This window comes from Pseudophryne corroboree, chromosome 3 (assembly GCF_028390025.1).
Source record: "Pseudophryne corroboree isolate aPseCor3 chromosome 3, aPseCor3.hap2, whole genome shotgun sequence".
Taxonomy (NCBI): domain Eukaryota; kingdom Metazoa; phylum Chordata; class Amphibia; order Anura; family Myobatrachidae; genus Pseudophryne; species Pseudophryne corroboree.
In genome coordinates this window covers 742,651,712-742,676,320 of record NC_086446.1, presented here as the reverse complement: position 1 = coordinate 742,676,320, position 24,609 = coordinate 742,651,712, and the positions used below count along the sequence as shown (strand labels likewise).

The 24,609-nt window shown below is 44.9% G+C and overlaps 1 protein-coding gene and 1 long non-coding RNA gene across 3 annotated transcripts in view; one reads left to right on the top strand and one right to left on the bottom strand.

Annotated features, from left to right (window-relative positions):
* PYROXD2 (pyridine nucleotide-disulphide oxidoreductase domain 2) overlaps positions 1-24,609 on the bottom strand; it is a 168,003-nt gene that overhangs the window by 90,675 nt on the left and 52,719 nt on the right. For both annotated transcript variants that reach the window (XM_063962289.1, XM_063962290.1), the window contains 4 exons: positions 21,772-21,869; positions 21,184-21,325; positions 19,734-19,868; positions 13,057-13,129 (listed from right to left, as the gene is read on the bottom strand). In XM_063962289.1, the coding sequence (XP_063818359.1) occupies positions 13,057-13,129; positions 19,734-19,868; positions 21,184-21,325; positions 21,772-21,869 (448 nt within the window). The remainder of the gene's footprint in view (positions 1-13,056; positions 13,130-19,733; positions 19,869-21,183; positions 21,326-21,771; positions 21,870-24,609) is intronic.
* LOC135056750 (uncharacterized) overlaps positions 1-24,609 on the top strand; it is a 139,100-nt gene that overhangs the window by 94,061 nt on the left and 20,430 nt on the right. The window lies entirely within an intron of this gene.

Genomic DNA, 24,609 nt, shown 5'->3' with positions numbered 1-24,609 from the left:
GGAATAAGAGCGGCTAAAGTAGTAACTGAAAAACTAGTAGCAAAGGAAAGCAAAGCGAATCCCAAATTTTTTTTTAAGTACATCAACAGCAAGAGACTAAAGAAGGAGAGTATAGGCCCTTTAAAGGACAAGAGGGGAGTCTTAATCAAAAATAATAATGACATAGCAAACACACTAAACAAGTTTTTTTTCAACGGTATTTACCAGAGAGGACCAAATGCTGGGTCTAACACAAAATCTCAACAAAGATAATGTCCCACTGCTAAATGCTTATTTATGTGAGGAGGTAGTCTGTGACCGATTAAAAAAGTTAAAGATTAATAAGTCACCTGGTCCCGATAGAATTCACCCGAGGGTTCTTATGGAGCTGCACGCTGAACTAGCAAGACCACTATTTTTGATCTTCATGGATTTAGTTAAATCGGGTATGGTTCCCAAAGACTGGCATATAGCGGAGGTAGTGCCGATATTCAAAAAGAGGAGCAAAGCTGAACCAGGTAATTATAGACCAGTTAGTCTTACATCTATAGTGGGGAAAGTATTGGAATGTATTCTAAGGGACAGTATTCAAAAATTCCTTGACGCAAATAAGGTCATTAAAAGGAACCAACATGGATTTGTGAAGGACAGATCATGTCAGACCAACTTACTTGGCTTTTATGAAACAGTAAGTGCGAACCTTGATCAGGGTAAGGAGGTGGATGTCATCTTTTTAGACTTTACCAAAGCTTTCAACACTGTACCACACATGCGTCTTATCTATAAGCTACAAGAAATAGGGCTAGGGAGCACAATATGCACTTGGGTCAGTAATTGGTTAGATAATAGGGAGCAGCGCATTGTGGTCAATGGATCATTTTCAAATTGGACTAAAGTACTAAGTGGTGTGCCACAAGGGTCTGTACTCGGACCACTTTAGTTCAACATTTTCATCAACGACCTAACAGTAGGTCTAGAGAGCATGGTGTCAATTTTCGCAGACGATACCAAATTGTGTAAGGTTATAAATGCGGAGGGGGATGCTGAGTCTCTCCAGAATGACTTAACTAAACTGAAAGCATGGGCAGCAAAATGGAAAATGAGATTCAACACAGACAAGTGTAAGATAATGCACTGTGGGGGCAAGACCAAAAATAACACCTACATACTAAATGGGGTAATATTAGGGGATTCTGTACTGGATAAAGACTTAGGGGTTCACATAGGTGACAAATTAAGCAGCGGTACCCAAAGTAGGAGTGCAGCAAAGAAGGCTAATAAGATATTAGCATGCATAAAACGGGGAATTGATGCAAGGGATGAGAGTATTATACTCCCATTATATAAATCACTAGTGAGGCCACATCTTGAATACTGTGTGCAATTTTGGGCACCATATTACAAAAAGGATATCCTGGAGCTAGAAAAGGTTCAGAGGAGGGCGACCAAACTAATCAAGGGCATGGAGACGCTGGAATACGAGGAAAGGCTTGCAAGGCTAGGTATGTTTACATTGGAAAAGAGGAGACTAAGAGGGGACATGATCAACATCTACAAATATATAAGAGGTCAATACACAGAGCTTGGGAGGGACCTGTTTTCTATAAGATCAGCACAGAGAACACGTGGTCACTCGCTTAGGTTAGAGGAGAGGAGTTTCCGCACATTGAGGCGAAAAGGTTTTTTCACAGTAAGGACAATACGTGTTTGGAATTCCCTGCCTGAGAGAGTAGTAACTGGGGACTCAGTTAACACTTTTAAGAATGGGTTAGATAAATTCCTATTGAATAAAGATATTAAGGGTTATGGTGCGTAGTCACGCAATATTGTTAATATAACTAGTCCTAACATAAAAATAACTAGTCCTATAATAAGACTGCATAGGAGACCACAAATAGGTTGAACTCGATCGACAATTGTCTTTTTTCAACCTTAGTTACCATGTTACTATGTTACTATGTTAATTGACGATAAGGGTGTTTCAACACAGGTGGCGGCAATCATACATGAGGCGGGAAGTCCAGGAGGAGAACATGTTGTACATGGTGAAAGCCATCATGTTGAAGGTTAGAGAGATTTAGTTGCATCAATGTGGCACATAATAACTCTGGTGACCAAGGGTTAAAGGTTAGTCCAAACAGATGTGGCCATAGCAAAACAAACCATTAAATAACGAGTAAAGAAAATAAAGATCAGAATAAAACATAAAATGATCTGACTATAACAGGTACCCTGTGAAGGTGTTAAAAACACGGCAATAAATAATTCCCCTTGGAACACATCAGCCACAGTATCAGAGACAAATGGCATTGACGTCGGCGGAACCGCTGACTCGGTAACTTTCACAGCTCGTTCAGTATTTAGATGTAAACAATGGAATAATTACTATTTAATAGCGTGAGGAAACGCATTCACAGTGAGGAGAATCAGCATATTCTGGCAAAGGCCTTATCGCTCAGCATATTTCTCTGCTTCCATACAAGCAAAAATAAACCTGCAGAAGATGAAGTTATTATGGATTGTAGCATTCATACTGCCCGAACAATGTGCACATCTGGCCATTCTGCCATAGGATGTTAGTGAGAGTCAGCTCTTCTCTCGGATCCGACCAGTCTGGAGCGACATAAAGCTGCTCCCAGCATTCCCTTGTAAACACAATTGTGCCACGATGATAACTCAGGAGCTTTCATCCATGTGCCGTTATTCTTTCTACTCCTGCTGCAATGATTTGCCGTATAATGAGGAGTGCAGCGATGTTTCTGCAATCACGCGGTGCTGCACACAAAAGATGCGCTCGGATAGGGCGTTCTTTTGCGTGGGTTAGCTTCTGCCCATATTAGAATATAATCGCAACTGCATATGGCATATCGTTGCAACCGAAGCAGGAAGAACAACCGCACGTGACTGACCACCCAGTAAGTGTACTTATATACTGCATTATTCTGTGATGTATTCTCAGCTTTCCAAATACCAAAAATGTGCCTTATTATCCCAATTTTCACATGACCGCCAGGGTTTGCGGGCTGCGACATAGGAGGAGTTTTGACCATAATTAGGTATGCTTTAGTGGACTGGGACGGAGTTTGTGCAGGTTGGGCATCATTGTTGGAGGAGCTTATTTTATCTCAACGTTGGGAGGTATGGCCTTCTATTGTATTTTTTTAGGCTGCAGTTGTCAAAAAATGACTGTTTTTTTTTTTGTTTTTTTTACAAAGCTGAGATAGATACCCTTATATTTTTCAATTTCTGCCTTATCTAGCCATCATTGACAACATGAGTGGTGTGCAATAAGTTTCCGGATGTCCAGTGCATAGGTAGTGTGTGTCGACACAATCTAAATCTCTCAGTAAAGTTTTTGTAAAATGTTGTGGCACAGAACTGTATATAAGTAGCACTGCACACCGTAGAAGTCAGCATTTTCACTTTCTTCACAAACTCCTTATAGAGCTAACAAAGGCCACTGGAGAGCCATGATCTTCTGCAACTACAAGAGTGGTCTACAACAGCAGGACAGTTTTGACCGACTGCAAGCTGCTTTTGGGGAGGAAGCACCATCCTGAACCACTGTGTTTGTGTGGTGTGCAGCACTTTGGCGCGGGAGATAGTCTGGATGCCGAAAAGCGATGTAGCTGACCTGTCTCCACCATCACCAAGGACAACATTGTTGCCGTGCGGACCATAGTTTAGATGGGCGCCGGGGTGACTGTAGCCCAGTTTGAGAAAGAGATAGGCATCTCATCATGATCCATACGCTTGACACTCCATGAAAATATTGGCCTGAGAAAGGTTTCTTCACGTTGGGTGCCCCATCAGATGACTCAAGAGCAGAAGGAGGTTCTGGTGACTTGGTGCCGCAACAAGCAGCCCAGGTTTGATGGTAGTCGCTCAAACTCTGTTTCAACCCTGAGACCAAACGACAGTCGGCCCAGTGGACACCAGTTGGAGGTGCGCCACGACAGCAGTTCCAATGTATGCGCAGGGTGGCCAAGCAGATGATGGCTGTTTTTGTGGCCAAGACTGGTCATGTAGCAACCATACCACTCGTGCAGCAGTGCAACCTCACTGGAGATTGGTGTGCCAACCAATGCCTGCCGCAAGTGCTGGAAGCCAAGTCCAGGAAAGTGGATTTTCTGGCTCATGAATTAATCCAGAAACTTGGTCATCCACTGTACAGTCGTGACCTGGCTCCCTGCGGCTACTTCGTGTTCTCACAAATCAGGTGCAAGAAACGTGTGATTCGTCTTGAGCAGAGCTGTTTTTAGGGCAGAGCGAGCTCTGCAATCCCACGGGGCACCGTGGCCAGTGTTGCAGCAGTATTTTATGCAGTCTAGCTGGCCGCATAGAATACTGATGAAAAGTTCCACCCAATACTGGACCTCTAGCATCTGTCAAGGAAGAGTACATAGATACCCGGAAGTGCCGGGAAGAGCCAGCCCTAGGCATAGGCAAACTAGGCATTTGGAATGCTTATGGGCACAAGTAGCTTCTGCTGATTAAAATGATATGCGGCATGCCTATATTCTGTGTGTGACTGCGGCTGTATCTGCATACAAAATGCTAATTTACAGTGTATTCCTGAAAATCACTGTAACGTAGCATTTCGTTTACACATACAGCCTCAGTCACACACATGTGTATAAGGGCATTAATAATGTGCTGCAAATGTGTAAGGGACATTGTGTGGGTCATTGTGCATATAAGGGCATTAGTAATGTGGGGCATATGTGTAAGTATCGACGTGATTGCGATAAAAACCCAAAAATGAGATTATTATCGCGACATACTTTTCGATTGTTTTATCGCATTTCAGAAAAATGGAATGAAGTGCGCATGCTCTGTTTCAGAGCCGGACATGCACAGTGAGTTCCTTGGTGGCGTCGTTCAGCACATACCTGACCTACAGCAGAAAAGTATAGCTAGTTTACTATGGGGACACTTATTAGAAAACTGAAAGGGGACGGAACTTTTACAAAGACAATTCCATTGGTTATTCAATGACTGTTATAAACATGTTACTAAGATGAAATTCCACTGGCCTTCTTTAGTAGTGTATGCTGTTTACTTCCAACAGAATTATTAAGAGTCTCACAAACAAAACATCTATATATACACACACAGACACACGTATTGTGTGTATGTGTTTATATATATATATATATATATATATACACACACACACACACACACACACACACACACACACAGTGGACGAAGTGGAAATTTTGAAGTGGGGGTATGGAAAAGTGAAGATTGTAATTTATGCGTGCAGGAAAAAATGGGGGGGTGGACACTCAAAAGGGGGCATGTCCATACATGTAGTGTAACACACTATATACACATTATGCACCACGATAGAAGGACCTCTTATACTATCTAGTACTGGTGCCCCTTACACATTATCCCACATGGAATGAGCCAAAATTCACATTATGCTACACGGAATGAGCCAAAATTCACTATATGCCACACAGAATGAGCCAAAATTCATAATATGCCACAGAGAATGAGCCAAAATTCACTATATGGTATCCAGAAAGTGTATCCCTAGTTGCGCAAATTAAATGATTAATCAGCAGCCACCTACACTTTCAGGAGAAAGACACCAATCTCCCAATGTCTATAAAGTGCAAAAAAATGAAGAGTGGAGGATCTGGCGCGTAATAATCATACATGTTTGAAAAAACAAATGTCGACAATTTTTATTTTTACCATAAAGTGCAAATACATATCACACTTAAATAGACAAAACACATAATTACATAAAATAAAAGTGCATAGTGCTGTCCATATTAGGGCTGTGCAGATATCAGATTGTGATTTTATCTCACCAAAAAGATGGGCTGCGGTGGGCTAAGCCTGATGGTAAAGCAAAGGTACCGGGCTAATAACACGGCACCACCGCAGATCGTATGTAAGCCCCTCGTGGGTAAGTCTCTACTGCACAGCTTCCTCCTGGATATCAGCATACGTCCGTACAACATGTTCCGGTAAAGATACCTTTTTCAAGAACGGATGGTTAGCTGAATGAACCTGGGGCCTTTTTAAACCCCCATTCCGGATGTGAATCCTTAATCATTTGCTGCTTTGTTTCCCGCTCAGATGCTAGAGTGACGTTTGCGGGTCACCACCAGTCTACTTCCTGTTCCGCCGGACGTGATTTAGGCGTCTTAAAAACATAGGAGTGACTTTTGCCGATCTCCGTCAATGTGATCTGGCTACTTCCGGTTCCGCCGGAAGTGATGTGTGCGTCTCACTCCGTTCGTCTGCGGCTCATCTGCCGGATGTGATGTTCAGTGTTGTTGCGTTCCAAAGTTGGTTCACAATCCTTCCTGGTAGCAAATACTTATTGTAGTATAGCTCAACTTTCATTAATTTTCAGATAGGTTACCACTTTAAAATCTAGTGCCGTACTTTGTATTCCGGTACAGTCTTACCCTACCATAAAGTGGTTTCCTTTCTATTTTATTTGTAATCCTCATGAAAATGTGGATACATAAAAAAGAAAGAAGAATAGACATAGGTTAAATACATAAAAACATAAAAAACATATTTGCTATTCCAAATAGTTACCAAAGACTTAAAAAAAACTCTGAAAATCATAAAAGACCATCATTCTAAAAACCACTTGAGCTCAAAATCGGCATTATGACCCATGGGTTTGAAAAACCTGTATTTGTATATAAAAAAGCGAGGTCCTTGAAGGACCACTTAGTTAGAAGCAGCCTACTGGAAAAAACGTCTAGAAGAAACTGCACTAAAGGGTTCCATAAGTGCGGCACATGCATTATGTGTAGAACAACAACAAGAACCGATATTGCACGTAAAGAAACAGATTTCGTTGTGAATGACAAAAGATGTAAGATCAACGATTTTATTACGTGTCATTCCAAGAATGTTATTTACATGCTTGAATGCGTATGTGGTCAAATCTATGTAGGCAAGACCTCTCGAGCACTGAAAACTAGGGCGTCAGAGCATGTATATAATATCAAGAAAGGCCTCGTCTTAACCCACCCCTTATCTGAACATTTCTGTAAAAAACACAATAAAGGTACAGAACACATTAAACAATTCATAGGGATACAACAAGTGAAACCAAACTGGAGAAATGCCAATATAGAGAAAATTTTGGCACAACGAGAAATGAAGTGGATATTTGATTTAAACTAGTGATGAGCGGGTTCGGTTCGTCGGAATCCGAACCCCCCCGAACTTCACCCATTTTACACGGTTCCGAGGCAGATTCGAATCTTCCCGCCTTGCTCGGTTAACCCGAGCGCGCCCGAACGTCATCATCCCGCTGTCGGATTCTCGTGAGATTCGGATTCTATATAAGGAGCCGCGCGTCGCCGCCATTTTTCACTCGTGCATTGGAAATTATAGTGAGAGGACGTGGCTGGCGTCCTCTCAGTTTTATTCAGGTGGCTGCAAATATCTGTGCTCACTGCTTTATTGTGGGGACTGGGGACCAGCAGTATTATATAGGAGGAGTACAGTGCAGAGTTTTGCTGACCAGGGACCACCAGTATTATACGTTCTCTGCCTGAAAAACGCTCCATATCTGTGCTCAGTGTGCTGCATATATCTGTGCTCACACTGCTTTATTGTGGGGACTGGGGAACAGCAGTATTATATAGGAGGAGTACAGTGCAGAGTTTTGCTGACCAGTTCACCAGTATTATACGTTCTCTGCCTGAAAAACGCTCCATATCTGTGCTCAGTGTGCTGCATATATCTGTGCTCACACTGCTTTATTGTGGGGACTGGGGACCACCAGTATTATATAGGAGGAGTACAGTGCAGAGTTTTGCTGACCAGTGACCAGTGACCACCAGTATTATACGTTCTCAGCCTGAAAAACGCTCCATATCTGTGCTGCATTGTAGTATATAGTAGGAGTACAGTGCATAATTTTGCTGACCACCAGTATATAACATATAGCAGTACGGTACAGTAGGCCACTGCTCTACCTACCTCTGTGTCGTCAAGTATACTATCCATCCATACCTGTGGTGAATTTCAGTTTTGCACAGTTTGCTGACCACCAGTATATAATATATAGCAGTACGGTACAGAAGGCCACTGCTCTACCTACCTCTGTGTCGTCAAGTATACTATCCATCCATACCTGTGGTGCATTTCAGTTGTGCGCAGTATATATAGTAGTAGGCCATTGCTATTGATACTGGAATATAATTCCACACAGTAAAAAAATGGAGAACAAAAATGTGGAGGGTAAAATAGGGAAAGATCAAGATCCACTTCCACCTCGTGCTGAAGCTGCTGCCACTAGTCATGGCCGAGACGATGAAATGCCATCAACGTCGTCTGCCAAGGCCGATGCCCAATGTCATAGTAGAGAGCATGTAAAATCCAAAAAACAAAAGTTCAGTAAAATGACCCAAAAATCAAAATTAAAAGCGTCTGAGGAGAAGCGTAAACTTGCCAATATGCCATTTACGACACGGAGTGGCAAGGAACGGCTGAGGCCCTGGCCTATGTTCATGGCTAGTGGTTCAGCTTCACATGAGGATGGAAGCACTCATCCTCTCGCTAGAAAACTGCAGTGCCACTCCTAGATGGGCCAGGTGTTTGTGTCGGCCACTTGGGTCGCTTAGCTTAGTCACACAGCTACCTCATTGCGCCTCTTTTTTTCTTTGCATCATGTGCTGTTTGGGGACTATTTTTTTGAAGTGCCATCCTGTCTGATACTGCAGTGCCACTCCTAGATGGGCCAGGTGTTTGTGTCGGCCACTTGGGTCGCTTAGCTTAGTCACACAGCTACCTCTCATTGCGCCTCTTTTTTTCTTTGCATTATGTGCTGTTTGGGGACTATTTTTTTGAAGTGCCATCCTGTCTGACACTGCAGTGCCACTCCTAGATGGGCCAGGTGTTTGTGTCGGCCACTTGGGTCGCTTAGCTTAGTCATCCAGCGACCTCGGTGCAAATTTTAGGACTAAAAATAATATTGTGAGGTGTGAGGTGTTCAGAATAGACTGGAAATGAGTGGAAATTATGGTTATTGAGGTTAATAATACTATGGGATCAAAATGACCCCCAAATTCTATGATTTAAGCTATTTTTGAGAGGTTTTTGTAAAAAAAACACCCGAATCCAAAACACACCCGAATCCGACAAAAAATTTTCAGGGAAGTTTTGCCAAAACGCGTCAGAATCCAAAACACGGCCCCGGAACCGAATTCAAAACCAAAACACAAAACCCGAAAAATGTCCGGTGCACATCACTAATTTAAACACACTCAAACCCATGGGTCATAATAATAATTAATAATAATAATAATAATAATTTTATTTATATAGCGCTCTTTCTCCAATAGGACTCAAGGCGCTTAACAGATACATAGCATAATATAGTACAGAAAATAATGAAGTACATTTTCATAAAATACAGAAGCATGAAGATACTAAAAGGGACATTATGGAAATGCTTGAGTAAACAGAAAAGTCTTGAGTCTACTTTTGAAGGATTCTATAGTTGGGGCCTCTCGCACTGTGCGGGGAAGTGAGTTCCATAGAGTCGGAGCCGCATGACTAAAAGCTCGACCCCCAGATGAATTACGGTAGATTCTAGGTACTGCTAAAAGTCCTTCATCTACAGATCGCAGTAATCGAGTGGGGCAGTATGGGGTCAGAAGCTGTTTCAGGTACATTGGGCCTTGGTCATGTAATGCTTTGAAACTCAGTAAGCCAATCTTGAAGATGATTCACCATCGTACAGGCAACCAGTGAAGGGAGTAGAGGATGGGTGTTATGTGGCTAGAATGGGGCTGGTTGGTTAATAGCCTGGCAGCTGTGTTTTGCATGAGCTGTAAGCGCTGCAATTCTTTTGCTGGTAGACCAAGGTAGAGGGCATTACAGCAGTCTAAACGAGATGATACAAATGCATGTATGATTTTTGGCATATCATCTGAGGGAATTAAGTGCTTGATTCTGGCTATGTTCCTCAGGTGAAAGAATGAGGATTTGATTGTGGCTGATATCTCATGTTTAAGTGTCAAGCCACCATCCAGGACAACGCCAAGATTCCGCACACGATCACTGGTCTGTAATTCTGAATCCCCGAGTGTAAGTCCAGTTGGTTGGCTATGCTGCAGTCTTGTCCTTTGATGTTGCGGTCGTATCATAAGGACTTCTGTTTTATCCGGGTTCAGTCGCAGCCAACTGGCGCTCATCCACTCCTGTAGTTCAGCTAGACAGCCATTTAGGGTTGCTATTGGGTTATCAGTGCCCGGAGCAAAGGACAAGTACAGTTGTGTATCATCTGCATAGCAGTGGTAGACCAGGCCATGGCGCCTGATTATTTCGCCCAATGGGAGCATGTATACTGCAAAAAGCATGGGGGATAGTATAGAACCTTGTGGGACACCACATGGCAATGGCACTGGTGGTGATGAGTATAATCCAGATGATACTCTCTGTGACCTGCCTGTGAGAAATGATTTGAACCAGCTTAGGACTGTGACATCCAGACCACAGAAATGTATCAGTCGCTCAATCAGAAGCCCATGGTCCACGGTATCAAATGCTGCCGAGAGATCCAGAAGGATTAATATTGAACAGTCACCTCTGTCTTTTGCCATCAGAAGATCATTTAACACACACACCAGGGCTGTTTCAGTGCTATGTCTTCTCCTGAATCCTGATTGAAATGGATCATAAATATCATGGGTTGTCAGGCGGGTTTCCAGTTGATTTGCAACGACTTTCTCAATAACCTTTCCTAGGAAAGGAAGGTTTGATACCGGTCTGTAGTTGGTCATGCAGTCGGGATCTAAATTAGGTTTTTTAAGAAGCGGTCTAACAATTGCTTCCTTTAGGGGTTCAGGAAAAATGCCTGTCTGCAAAGAGCATTGAACAATTTTTGTAAAGACAGGACCAATTATATCCATACAACCTATTAGAAGCTTGGTTGAGGCTGGGTCCAGATCACAGGTGGTGGGACGCAAAATCCGAGCAATTTCAGCAGTGTCCTTTACATCCACTGGATCAAAGCTGGTCCATGAAGGCAGGTAGCTTATATTGGCAGGCTTTGTAGTTTGGCACTCCTTTGATGGCACTGTGGAGATTCCAGCCCGGATGGTGGATATTTTATCTGCAAAGAAGTTTGCAAACTCGTTGCATCTTGCCTGGGAGAGGGTCTCATCAGTCTGCAGGCATGCTGGCTTGCAAAGCATCTCCACTGTGCGGAAAAGTTGAGCTGGCCTATTGTTTGCTGCTGTGATCTCATTTGACAGGAACTGTGCTTTCTTACGAGTGATTGTCGATTGATATTCTTCGTTATACTTTATTAGTTTTATTTTGTCATCCACTAGGTTAGTCTTCCTCCATCATCTTTCCAGTCTACGCCCCCTTTTCTTGAGCTCACTAACACTGTTGTCAAATCATGGAGTTTGACGTTGTGGTTTACGAGGTCTTAAATGACGATTTTGAGCTCAAGTGGTTTTTAGAATGATGGTCTTTTATGATTTTCAGAGTTTTTTAAGTCTTTGGTAACTATTTGGAATAGCAAATATGTTTTTTTATGTTTTTATGTATTTAACCTATGTCTATTCTTCTTTCTTTTTTATGTATCCACATTTTCATGAGGATTACAAATAAAATAGAAAGGAAACCACTTTATGGTAGGGTAAGACTGTACCGGAATACAAAGTACGGCACTAGATTTTAAAGTGGTAACCTATCTGAAAATGAATGAAAGTTGAGCTATATTACAAATAGTATTTGCTACCAGGAAGGATTGTGAACCAACTTTGGAACGCAACAACACTGAACATCACATCCGGCAGATGAGCCGCAGACGAACGGAGTGAGACGCACACATCACTTCCGGCGGAACCGGAAGTAGCCACATCACATTGACGGAGATCGGCAAAAGTCACTCCTATGTTTTTAAGACGCCTAAATCACGTCCGGCGGAACAGGAAGTAGACTGGTGGTGACCCGCAAACGTCACTCTAGCATCTGAGCGGGAAACAAAGCAGGAAATGATTAAGGATTCACATCCGGAATGGGGGTTTAAAAAGGCCCCAGGTTCATTCAGCTAACGATCCGTTCTTGAAAAAGGTATCTTTACCGAAACATGTTGTACGGACGTATGCTGATATCCAGGAGGAAGCTGTGCAGTAGAGACTCACCCACGAGGGGCTTACATACGATCTGCGGTGGTGCCGTGCTATTAGCCCGGTACCTTTGCTTTACCATCAGGCTTAGCTCACCGCAGCCCATCTTTTTGGTGAGATAAAATCACAATCTGATATCTGCACAGCCCTAATATGGATAGCACTATGCACTTTTATTTTATGTAATTATGTGTTTTGTCTATTTAAGTGTGATATGCATTTGCACTTTATGGTAAAAATAAAAATTGTCGACATTTGTTTTTTCAAACATGTATGATTATTAAGCGCCAGATCCTCCACTCTTCATTTTTTTGCACAAAATTCACTATATGCCACACAGAATTAGCCAAAATTCCCTGGACTGGTAAGTATGTTTTTTTTTAATTTTTTTAACTTTTTTTTTTTCAACTAGTGATCGCCTTGTGTGTCCATCGGACACACAGAGCTCATCACACTTTCAGGTCCCGCACAGCTTTCTCTGTCAGGGAGCAGAGAAAGCTGTGCAGAAGGCAGCATATCGCAGTGCTGCCCTGTGATTTCGCCAGCCTGAGCTGGTATTAATATCACAGGGCAAACTTTGGTGTATTTTGACATTTTTTTCTTAGTAAATTCAGCCACATCGCATTTACCATTATAAGCATGGGAAATGCGATGTGGGTTACTAAATTTTTTTTACAATTAAAGGGTTTGGAGCATTTTTTCAGGAAAACTGCTCCAAATGCCCTTTAATATATTCGAGTGATACTAAAATAATGTGAAAAGACCTTTTTCACATTATTTTAGTAAAAATAATGTTAATAAATAGGCCCCTAAGTGAACTATGATTCAAACCACGCAGACACATTACTCCCATGCCTTAGACTGGATCATTAGCTAGAGTGTAAATATATTTTCTTTCATTTAGCTAAGTGGCATAATTGAGTCTCAGAAAACCTACCATTTATCTTAGTAACAGGGGACTTGGCATCAAACTGTGAGATCGTTGTTATAAACTCCTGAGGCAATTGCTCCTAGGGACAAGAACACAGTACAAAAAATAAAAAGTCACCGTGCAATAACAAACTAAAAAAGAAAACACTAACACACACAGTATTATATGGGTTGCTATTTAGTGTTAATAACGGGATAAAGGCACAATCTAGCCAGCGTCACAAATAAACAGCACCAGTCAGATTTGCCCACGTTCCCGGAGAACTGGTTTGTCATTTGTCTTTGAGCCAATGTATAAGGAGAAAGTTCCTATGACAGATAATGTTCTCTTTATTCATTAAGTGGAGCCTCTAACTAACATCATTATCAGGGAGGCCGGAGCAATAGCTGTAACACAGAAGCCGTAGCTGGAGCTCCCAGGAGGGAAATCTGCTCTGGGCACAATTCTGTCCCTGCATTATTCTGTTAAATAAAATGACACTTAAATACAATAATTCACTTCACTGCTTTAGAGTAGACTTGAGTCATAAACACAGAAGCCAATGCAAGAGGATTAGTGTAAACCCTTTATTTCCACCTGCTGGTGAGAAAATGCTTCTTTCGAACAGAAAGCCTTCTGAGTTTGGTGAAAGCTACTTTTCTCTGTTATCTTTGTAATAAACCCTATATCGTCCTAGGTCTGCTCACATCCACATACAGCAGGGACGTATTAACATAGGAGGAGGCCGGTGTCCATCCTCCTCCGTCTGGGCCCCTCCTCTGTAGGCGGCACCCGTCAGCGCATTAGAGTATGAGCACTAGAGAGGCGCAGACTCTGTTGCGCATGTGCAAATCTCCAGGGAAATAGTGCAACGCCCATTTTCCCCGAGTTTTCCTTACTGCGCATGCACAAATCTCCAGAAAAATAGCCGCTGAGCCATTTACTGGAGATTTGTTGAGAGATTTGAGAAAGCCTCAGCATTTCAAGGGACGAAACCTGTTGACATCAAACCCCCATAGCTTACCGCCTCAGCTCCGGCAACAAGCTCAGGCTACTAGTGGTCATTGCCCCTACCGCCCGGCGGCGTAACAGAGACCTCCAGCAGTGCATCGATTCCACTGTAATCTCCCCGCTATCACCAGCTACCATCTCCTGCAAGGACGGGAATACTCTGGACATATACTCTCTAGCATGGCCATGTTTGGTTTGGTGGATAAGGAAGTAGAACACCATTTAATGATAACTATATTATGCTGGTGTATACGAACATAGGGCCTTGGATCGCTAGTGAGACAGAAATTGAGATTTCTCAACCCTGCTTCTGCTAAAAATCGCATGTGAAGAGCCGCCCAGAAAGGTAAAAAAAAAACCACAGATGCAATCGCAAAATTGCGTATGTAATCGCAGAATTGCGATGCATACGCAGAAATCAGATACCGTTGACAATTGCGGTTGACCTGGGGCTACTTGGAATAATTTAGAATGCAGTTGCACTGGCGGCATGTTTTTAGTCGCAATCTATTGCAAAAGATGTCAGATTTACGCCCTGAAAATTGCCATGATCGACCTACGTTTTTCCAAGTACTCCCCACAAGCCCCATGTTAACACACGAACGGTCACTTCCTGTCAATCAAATAGCAATTTAGACACCGCCACGTGCAATGCTTTCGCAGCGCATGTGCAGTCTGCCGATATTCGCCGATTTGCGATTTTGCAACTGAAGCTGAATAAGGCCAATAGGTCACTGACCAGTTCATTACTTATAGAGGAGAAAAAAGGAAACCTACTGGGAACTGGAGTGTGTGTGTATATATATATATATATATATATATATATATATATATACATACACTGGGACGCCAGTATGTAGATGGATATCCTAGCTTAGTTATACCTCTTTTAGACCAAATTTCACGGGTCGCAACCGGGAGCCTGTCATGGGTGCTACCCAGCTGCGACCCGAGTCAGGCCCCTTTCACACCATATCTGATTATTGCTGGATTGGTAACGTCGCTGATGACGCGGCAGGGACAGTGCTTGGAGATCACATGATCTCCAATCTCTGCCGGTACATTCACTGTAAACGGGAAACTGGGTTGACGCGACCCGGCTACCGTTTACACAGCAGAGTTTGCCGGGTTGAACACGTTTTCAACCCTGCAAACTACTCTGTCCTTTTACACCAACCAGCAACACGGGTTATGCACGTTCATGTGCAATAACCCGTGTTATATGCTGGCGGTGTAGAAGGGGTATTACTGACTGCTTTACTTGGCCTACTAATTTTGAGCATTTGAGGACTGCAACATATTTGCTACATATTAAATAAATAGATCAATTAACTAACAATTATGTTGCAAATCTGTCAAGAACTACGCAGGAGCCGATGCGAAGTGCACACTATGGAGGTGATTCAGACCTGATCATAGATGTGCTAAATTTAGCACATCTCCGATCAGCTTCCCTGACATGCGGGGGGACACAGGGCACAGGGCTAGTCCGCTCCGCATGTCAGGCCCCCCCCCCCCCGCAAGAGTACAAAAGCATCGCACAGCGGCGATGCTTTTGTACTTCAGGAGTAGCTCCCGACCAGCGCAGCTCCTGCCCGGGAGCTACTCGTCACTGCATGGGTTACAGTGGCTGCATGTGACGCTGCGGCCTGCCCCCCCCCCTTCCCTCCCAACGGTCCGGGCACACCTGCGTTGCCTGGACCGCGCCCCCTAAATGGCGGCTAAATGCCGCCAGTCTGCCCCCTACCGCCAAGCGACCTGTCAATCAGGCAGAGGCGATCGCTGGGCTACGACAGCCGTTGGCGCCGGAGCATGCGCAGTTCTGACCTGATCGCTGCTGTACAAAAACGCACAGCACCGATCTGGTCTGAATTAGCCCCTATATCTTTTAGTAAGATTTTCTTTTGTATATTTATTGATTGCTGTAATTATCCTATATTTGCATGTTGTGTGGTATAATAAAAATTCAAAATAAATTAAATTATTGGTGTAACTAAAACTATGTATGTGTGCATATTGTTGCGAGATGCTGCGCCGACGGGGGACTCCGGGGAGGTGAGTATTTAGGTGCAGGGTGTGCAGTGTGGGCTTTCTTGGAGGTCCGTGTGCACTGCACACACTGCACCCATTAAAGATACGCCGCTGGCACACAGCCACACACTAAAGAAATAAAGACACGGACCACAGTATTGGCAATTAAGCTGGTTGTGACGGAGATGGTGATGGCCAGAAAAGGGGACAACCTATTTAAAGAGGGATATCTGTGTGTGTGTGGGGGGGGGGGGGGGGGGGGAATTAACATAAACAAACAAAAATATATAAGGTAATAAACATAAACTAATTCAAATAAAAGACCCAGGCTAACTGCCTACACACATCCAAACACAGAGCCCACGTTCCAGCCCCTATTACCATCAACTAGAAAGGGGGAGAACGAGCCATCGGCCCACTTCCCCTTTTGGGGTCAGATTAGGAGCAATGACGGCCTTCTGCCCACCCTTTCCTTCAGCAACTTGACAGATCGACTAGGATGGCCACTCCACAAAAGACAGGAACCTACCTGGACTGATGGTGTCCCCAGTCATACCCCCTCTACCCTGACACTCTTGTGATGGCCAATACCCCCTTAGGGTCTAAATAACACTTCCAGGCTGCCACTTACCACAAAAGCTGACAGCAAAACACACAGGATGGAAGGGCTGGTAAATTATTTGGAAAAAGAGAACACTGTATGCACTAACCATTGCCTATAACACCCAGACCAGCCCCACTGAAAAACCCCAGCCTAGACCATTGGCTGCCACAGCCCATTAGTAACAACCTTTAACCTGGTGGGCTAGTCCTGGAGTTTTATGACACTCTATACATATAAAATGTCTTCCTGTACGTGTTCTCTCTCTGTAGAAGGTGGGTATAGGTGCTCTTTCAGGGGCCCATTTATCATTAAATATTTGCAGTTTATTCTTATTTACGGGTGTGTTTGGTGGGTAACTGCAAATATTTAGTATCACCCCCATGTATCACAGAGGGACGATAGATCCCTCTATTTCCGACAGCAGCCGCAGCTCCCCATCTAAGGGGGATGCGATACGGTCAGATTTACCAAGCTCTGCAATACAGAGCATTCCTGTGCTTGGCCCCAAAAGCTAACGCCATCTAGGCCTAGGGGCTAAACTTCGCAAATTTAGCCAGCAGAGGGTTCCTCTGGTACCCTTCCCAGCAATGGCCGCCGCACATGTGTGGTCAGCAGGACCGGCTACCACTCTGGGCACACCGCAGGGATGGGCTCCTTCCAGAGCCCCTGTTCCTGCAGGTGTAGATTATTACATCCTACCGTAATAAACGCATGCTGCATTGCAATTTTGGTCACTAATATCATGCCCAGAATGCATTGATTGTGTGATTATTGATAAATAGACCCCTTAGTGAAATTACTGTTATCTCCTTGCACAAGGCAGACCTTCTATCATGGCCTCCTCCACTATTACAGTTTTAGATAAAATAACCTTCTCAGACAAGTGTGATAAAAGCACTGGTAAAGTGATACACGGGAGATATGTTTGTCCCATATCACCTATGTGATTTAAACCACCAGGAAATGTCTGTTTCTGCTAAACAGACTTGATTAAAGTTTTGGCATTTAGGAAAAGCCAGATAAGGGGTCCTGGGGGTATGGATGTGAGAAATAAGGGAGGACTCCATTCATAAAGCCCATTTCAAGTTTTTAGGCTTTCAGCTTGAGAGCAGGCTAATTAGTACCTGCACCTGTAAGAGGCTGATAAAAGGCTGTGTCAGGTCTTGGCTCAGGTCTCACTACCTGGGGGAAACAGGCAGCAAGCTTGTCATGAGACGCTGTGATGTACTGACTGTAAGTAGTGTGCATATGCCTATGTTTGTGGTAGGGGCAATAGGTCCTACCACTCAGAGGCAATCTAAATGTGCTAGGATTTCTTTTTAGGTTTTGTTTTTATACTGCACAATAAAACTAGCCACGGCTAAAATGCACGAAAACCCCGGACTGGCGTGCTGTTTTCCTGGCTGCTGTGTGTTTGGAGGTGCCCATCTACCCCAGGAGAGGGCACCCCTGTACTGATCTCCTCACACAAGCTTCTCAATCTTACAGATATATTAGTGATTACTATTCGTAGAGCTTTTATATAATGCAAGTAGTTTTGTGGGTTTGTTTTTAATATTTCTCAACTGGTGCTACCTAATAGATATGTAGACGAATTAAAAAATGGATGTAAATGCAATTTGTGCCTTTTCCAATTGCAACTTGCAATTCGTTTTAGTGAGCATAGCATCTTTGTGCACTTCATCTTTTATTTCAGTTGTAAACATGGCTTGCTACTGTTGAATGTGGAGTGTGCTACTTAAGACCCCATGCTGCTACTCCTCCGGGGAAGCTTCATTCCCTGTACCAAGATGGCCACTGAGGCTACTATGTATGTGTAGCGCCATCTTGAGTTAGACTGTGTTAGACTGCCGGCATTAGCTTTCCACTTAGCTCCAGTAAGACCTACGATTACATGCTATTTTAGACGCTGCTCCAGCATCCTGCACTGCAACCCTGTACCTACATACACTCACCAGCTGTATGACACCCCACTCCAATCCATCTTCCAGTGTGTATACCAGTGAGTACGGCTGTACCTGCTTTATGTTCAATAAAACCACTCCAACGGTTAATTAACTGGGCTGTTACTAGGTGTAAGGCATCCGCTGGAGTGAACAGAAAACCTGCCACATCCTCAGGTCTGCGTAGTGCGTACACATATTTCCAACAGCATACATGCACCATCCACACTGTGCCAGCAGTTACCGGAGCGCTAGACAAGCCCCCACCGCGACGAGCATATAACGTCATACACAAGGGGGCAGTATTTATAGACCTGGCAACCTCAGCTTCCCCATCTCGCCAGTTCTCTGGACATTCCTGTCTCGCTCTCTCTTCAGCCACTTATGTCTCGCCCCCCTCTCCAGCCGCCCCCACCCCTCCAGCTCTCTGGCCGACAATTCACAGCCAGCTTATACTCTGTGTATGTTGGGAGATTGATGTGGTGTTACTGTATCTATGGGCCTAATTCAGACCTGATTGGTGCTGTAAGCAGCCAATCAGGTCTGAACTGCGCGTGCATCGGCGCCGCAGTGCGCCGGCGCATGCCAGACAGTCGATGGCTGTCTCAGCCCTGCGGTCGCCTCTGCCTGATTGACAGGCAGAGGCGTTCACAGTGCGGGAGGGGGTGGGCTGGCGGCGTTTGCCCGCCATTTTAGGGGCACGGTCCGGGCAACGCAGGCATGCCCGGACGATGCGGGAAGTGGGCTGCGGTGGCTGCGTGACATAATTTGCAGCTGCTGCGACCCTCACAGCGACGGGTAGCTCCCTGCCAGTGTGCAGGAGCTGCGCTGGTAAGAAGCTACTCTTCAAGTACAAAAGCATCGCCGTACTTGTGCGGGGGGTCGGGCCTGACATGCGGGGCAGACTAGCCCTGTGCTGGGCATCCCCCCACGTGTCTGTGTGACTGAAATTTAGCACGTCTACGATCAGGTCTGAATTAGGCCCTATGTGTCACAATATGTGGGTCCGCTATGCAATTAACAAGGTGTTTTAAGTTTTGACAACTGCACAGATTAAAGCAGGATACGGAGAATCTCTTCTCTCTTAGTAAAAGCTTACACACGAGCTAGCTTACCTTTGGAACCAATTTCAAAAATGTATGGTGAGGTGGCGCATTAGACAGGACCAGCTTGCTGTGTACTTCTGTACCATCATGCAGCACTACGCCACTAGCATTACCACTGCCATCCACTAGGATATTCTCTACTGCCTGTAAGCAAATAAAAGATATACAATAATATAAAAGAGTGTGACTCTTACCCACAATGCTGTTTTGCTGAAATTGTCAGTCACTTTGGAGAACGTACGGGTACAGGACTGTCCCTGTTGGAGATGTAAGTGGGTACAGGGCTGTGCTGTGCGGGAAATGTAAGAGGGTACAGGGCTGTGCTGTGTGGGAGATGTAAGTGGGTACAAAGCTGTGTTCTGTGGGAGATGTTAGTGGGTACAGGGCTGTGTTCTGTGGGAGATGTAAGTGGGTACAGGGCTGTCTCTGTGGGAGATGTAAGTGGGTAGAAGGCTGTGCTCTGTGGGAGATGTAAGTGGGTACAGGGCTGTGCCCTGTGAGAGATGTAAGTGGGTTCAGGGCTGTGCTCTGTGAGAGATGTAAGTGGGTACAGGGCTGTGCTCTGTGAGAGATGTAAGTTGGTACAGGGCTGTGCTCTGTGGGAGATGTAAGTGGGTACAGGGCTGTGCTCTGTGAGGGATGTAAGTGGGTACAGGGCTGTGCTCTGTGGGAGATGTAAGTTGGTACAGGGCTGTGCTCTGTGAGAGATGTAAGTGGGTACAGGGCTGTGCTCTGTGGGAGATGTAAGTGGGTAGAAGGCTATGCTCTGTGGGAGATGTAAGAGGGTACAGGGCTGTGCTCTGTGGGAGATGTAAGTGGGTAGAAGGCTGTGCTCTGTGGGAGATGTAAGTGGGTAGAAGGCTGTGCTCTGTGGGAGATGTAAGAGGGTACAGGGCTGTGCTCTGTGGGAGATGTAAGTGGGTAGACGGCTGTGCTCTGTGGGAGATGTAAGTGGGTAGAAGGCTGTGCTCTGTGGGAGATGGTTCCTACTGAGCTTGATAATAGTAGATAGTAGCAGCTGTTATAATGAAAGTGGTGTGGGGATGTCAGAGACTGCGTTGGGGATAAATCACCTAATTAGTAATCTATGGGTAGGGGACTGCAATATTGAGTGTGATCACTTCAGCACAGTAACATCCCAAGCCATCCGTACTCCGATGAGGCGTATCCCTGGTGATTTGTGGCAAGTGGTGAGATACTGTAAGTACTTAGGCCCAAACTGATCAAGCCTTGGAGAGTGATAAATAGCACAGTGATAAATGACCAGCCAATCAGCTCCTAACTGTCATTTTTCAAACACAGCCTGTAACATGGAAGTGAGGAGCTGATTGGTTGGTACTTTATCACCGTGCTATTTATCAGTCTCCAAGGCTTGATAAATGGGGGCCTTAGAATGGTGTTTGTGACCTTTTGATATTCAGCAGTGGCAAATAGATAGTACATAATGTACATACTGTACCTTCTCTGTGTAGATCTCAGCCCCCAGCTCCACAGCAGCGTTGGCGATAGCGTTGGAGACCATCCCCATTCCTCCTTCCACATAACCCCATGAACCTTTCTTCCCTTCCAGTTCTCCCATAACGTGATGCAGCAGCACGTACCTGCAAGAGAGGAGGCTCACAGTCCGGCAAACACTCTGTGACTGGCCTGTGCACCTGTGAAAGCTCTCCTACCATCTATACTGACGTGTGATGTCATTCTACAACAATAACTGCTTGGGGGTCTATTCATGAAGCAGTGAAAAGTGTGGAGAAGTGAGCCAGTGGGAGAAGTTGCCGATGGCAACCAATCAGCATTGAAGTAACATTAATAATTTGCATACTATACAATTGTACGGAGCAGCTGATTGGTTGCCATGAGCAACTTCTCCACAGGCTCACTTCTCCACTCTTTTCACTGCTTCATGAATAGACCCCTTGGTGCATTCCCAAGCCTGGCTTAATACACTGTAAAATGAAGCAGCGAGAGATTACCGTTGTGCAGGTTTAATGAATTATCGTTAGTTGCTTGTAATGGAGTACATGCTCAGTGAGCGTGGAGCACTTACCCACTTCCAGGTGTGTCTGGACTTGTCATTGCCCCGATGACGGCGTCTGTGGCCAAAGTGCATTTCAAGGGTTCCGACTCAAACCACTGATCTAGAATCTGCATGAAAAAAAATCACAGAACTATGCTTAGTAATAAACTGTCATCCCACACATCATACAGTTATTATACTGTGGCACCCATTTATCAACGACTGATAAAACTTGTTGCGTATGATAATGGTGCTCCAGCCAATCATCTCCTAACTGTTACGTGTTCAGTTCCAAACTGCCATGTGCTTGAAAACCGACAGTTGGGAGCTGATTGGCTGGAGCACTATATATTATACACTGGGCGGGATGTACTAATAGACATCGCTGCCGATCGTCAAGATGCTAATCGCATATGTACTAACATATGCGATTAGCATTGCGAAGGACGGCTCTTCCGATAAGAGCTGTCCTTCGCGATCCCCGGCGTCTCCCTGACTTCCGGGATTCGGCCCCTGGAGTCATTCTGCGGGCGGCAGCGTGGCATGCTGGGAGGGATCCGATTGGATCCCTCACACCAGTGCTGCGGAAGGAAGCCCATAGGCTTCTCTGAGGTATCGCCAGCAAAAGCAGGCGATCCAATCTGCGGCGCTGACGCGGCAGCCGGGGCTTTGTACATTAGGAAAATGTGGTAAACGGGGGTTTACCGCATTTTCCGCTTAGTACATCCCGCCCACTATGAGTTTTATCGTTATTCTGTGGGGCCCATTTATCAACGAGAGAGAAAACTCATTGTGAATGATAAAACTTGTTGCACATGATCAATGGTGCTCCAGCCAATCAGCTCCCAACTGTCATCTTTTAAACACATGACATTTAGGAGCTGAACAGATGACTAGTAAGAGCTGATTGGCTGGAGCACCATTTCTCATACGCAACAAGTTTTATCGCTATTTGATAAATAATCCCCTGTATTTGGCCACATTTGAAGAACTGTCATTGGTTAAATGACATGTCCATATTGATGTATTAGCGGTCAGCCATACATGGCAGCTACACAAAAAAATTGACATTTTAAAACTGGCATTATTTTTTATAACCTCAGTACACAGACTAATCCATGGTAAATAAAGTTGAACTGTGGTTTATGCTTTGTGCAGGTCACCAGTGACCAATGGGCTTCTACTGTATAAAAGCCCCCATAGGTTTAACCACATGTACAATACTTTTATTATTATTCCTTGCCATAAATTTTTTGTATTGCTTTCATTTAACACAGTAAGAGATTTCATTATTATTAACAAATCACATTTTGTACTATGGAGCTACTACAACTAAGAAGAAAAAATGTCAGTGTAAGGGTGGTACACACGGGGAGATGTGTGCTGAGCGATCTAGCACAGAACGCTCAGCACACTTCTATCCCCCCACTCAGCACTATGGGGGTCATTCCGAGTTGTTCGCTCGTTATATTTTTCTCGCAACGGAGCGATTAGTCGCTAATGCGCAATGTCCGCAGTGCGACTGCGTCAAGTAAATTTGCTATGCAGTTAGGTATTTTACTCACGGCATTACGAGGTTTTTTCTTCGTTCTGGTGATCGTAATGTGATTGACAGGAAGTGGGTGTTTCTGGGCGGAAACAGGCCGTTTTATGGGTGTGTGCGAAAAAACGCTACAGTTTCTGGGAAAAATGCGGGAGTGGCTGGAGAAACGGAGGAGTGTCTGGGCGAACGCTGGGTGTGTTTGTGACGTCAAACCAGGAACGAAACTGACTGAACTGATCGCAGTTGCCGAGTAAGTCTGGAGCTACTCAGAAACTGCTAAGAAGTGTCTATTCGCAATTCTGCTAATCTTTCGTTCGCAATTCTGCTAAGCTAAGATTCACTCCCAGTAGGCGGCGGCTTAGTGTGTGCAAAGCTGCTAAAAGCAGCTTGCGAGCGAACAACTCGGAATGAGGGCCTTAGCGCGATGTCTTCTGGGCGAGGGGAAGGCGCTCATTTCACCCAGCGGTGAAATGAGCGATTTGAGTAGATTGTGCCAATCTAGAACCGGCGATAGCGACGCACAGGGCCGCGCATCGCTATCGCTATGGGGCTTGCACACGGAGCGATGTGTGCTTCTTTTCTAAGCAACCTAGTCAGATTGCTTAGAATTTAAGCACACATTGGTTCGTGTATGCGCCCCATAACTTTGCGACATCAGGCATCTACAGTACTTTTCCTCAGTTGCACTGATATAACAGGGAAGCATTGCAGTGCATGTGGGGCTGCAAATGTTTGCCTTTCATTTCACTGATCGGGACTCTGGTGGTCATTCCGAGTTGATTGCAGCCAACAACTTTTTTGCTGCTGCTGCGATCAACTAGTCCACGCCTATGGGGGAGTGTATTTTAGCTTAGCAGGGCTGCGATCGCTTGTGCAGTACTGCTAAGCTAAAACATTTTCAAGCAGAAGTAGACCAGCCCTGGACATACTTACCCTGTGCGACGATCTGTGCGATGCTGGAGCCGGCTTTGACGTCAGACATCCGCCCTCCGTTCTCCTGGACACGCCTGCGTTTTCCTTACCACTCCCCGAAAACGGTCTCCAGCGGTCCGGATCCGCCCAGGAACGCCTTCTTTGTGTCAATCTTCTTTGCGGTCGGCTCTGCGACTGCTTCCTTCGTTAGACGCAACGTAACCCGGCGACCCCTGTCGCCAGGCAATGTCGCGCACGCGCATTGCGGCCGCCGGGCATGCGCATTCAGGGCCCGTTTGCACCGCAGCGATAAACCGCTGCGTGCGAACGGGTCGGAATGACTCCCTCTATGCATTTTGCAGTTTCCCCTCTACAGGTGACTATGATGAACTGAATAAATACATTCTAACACA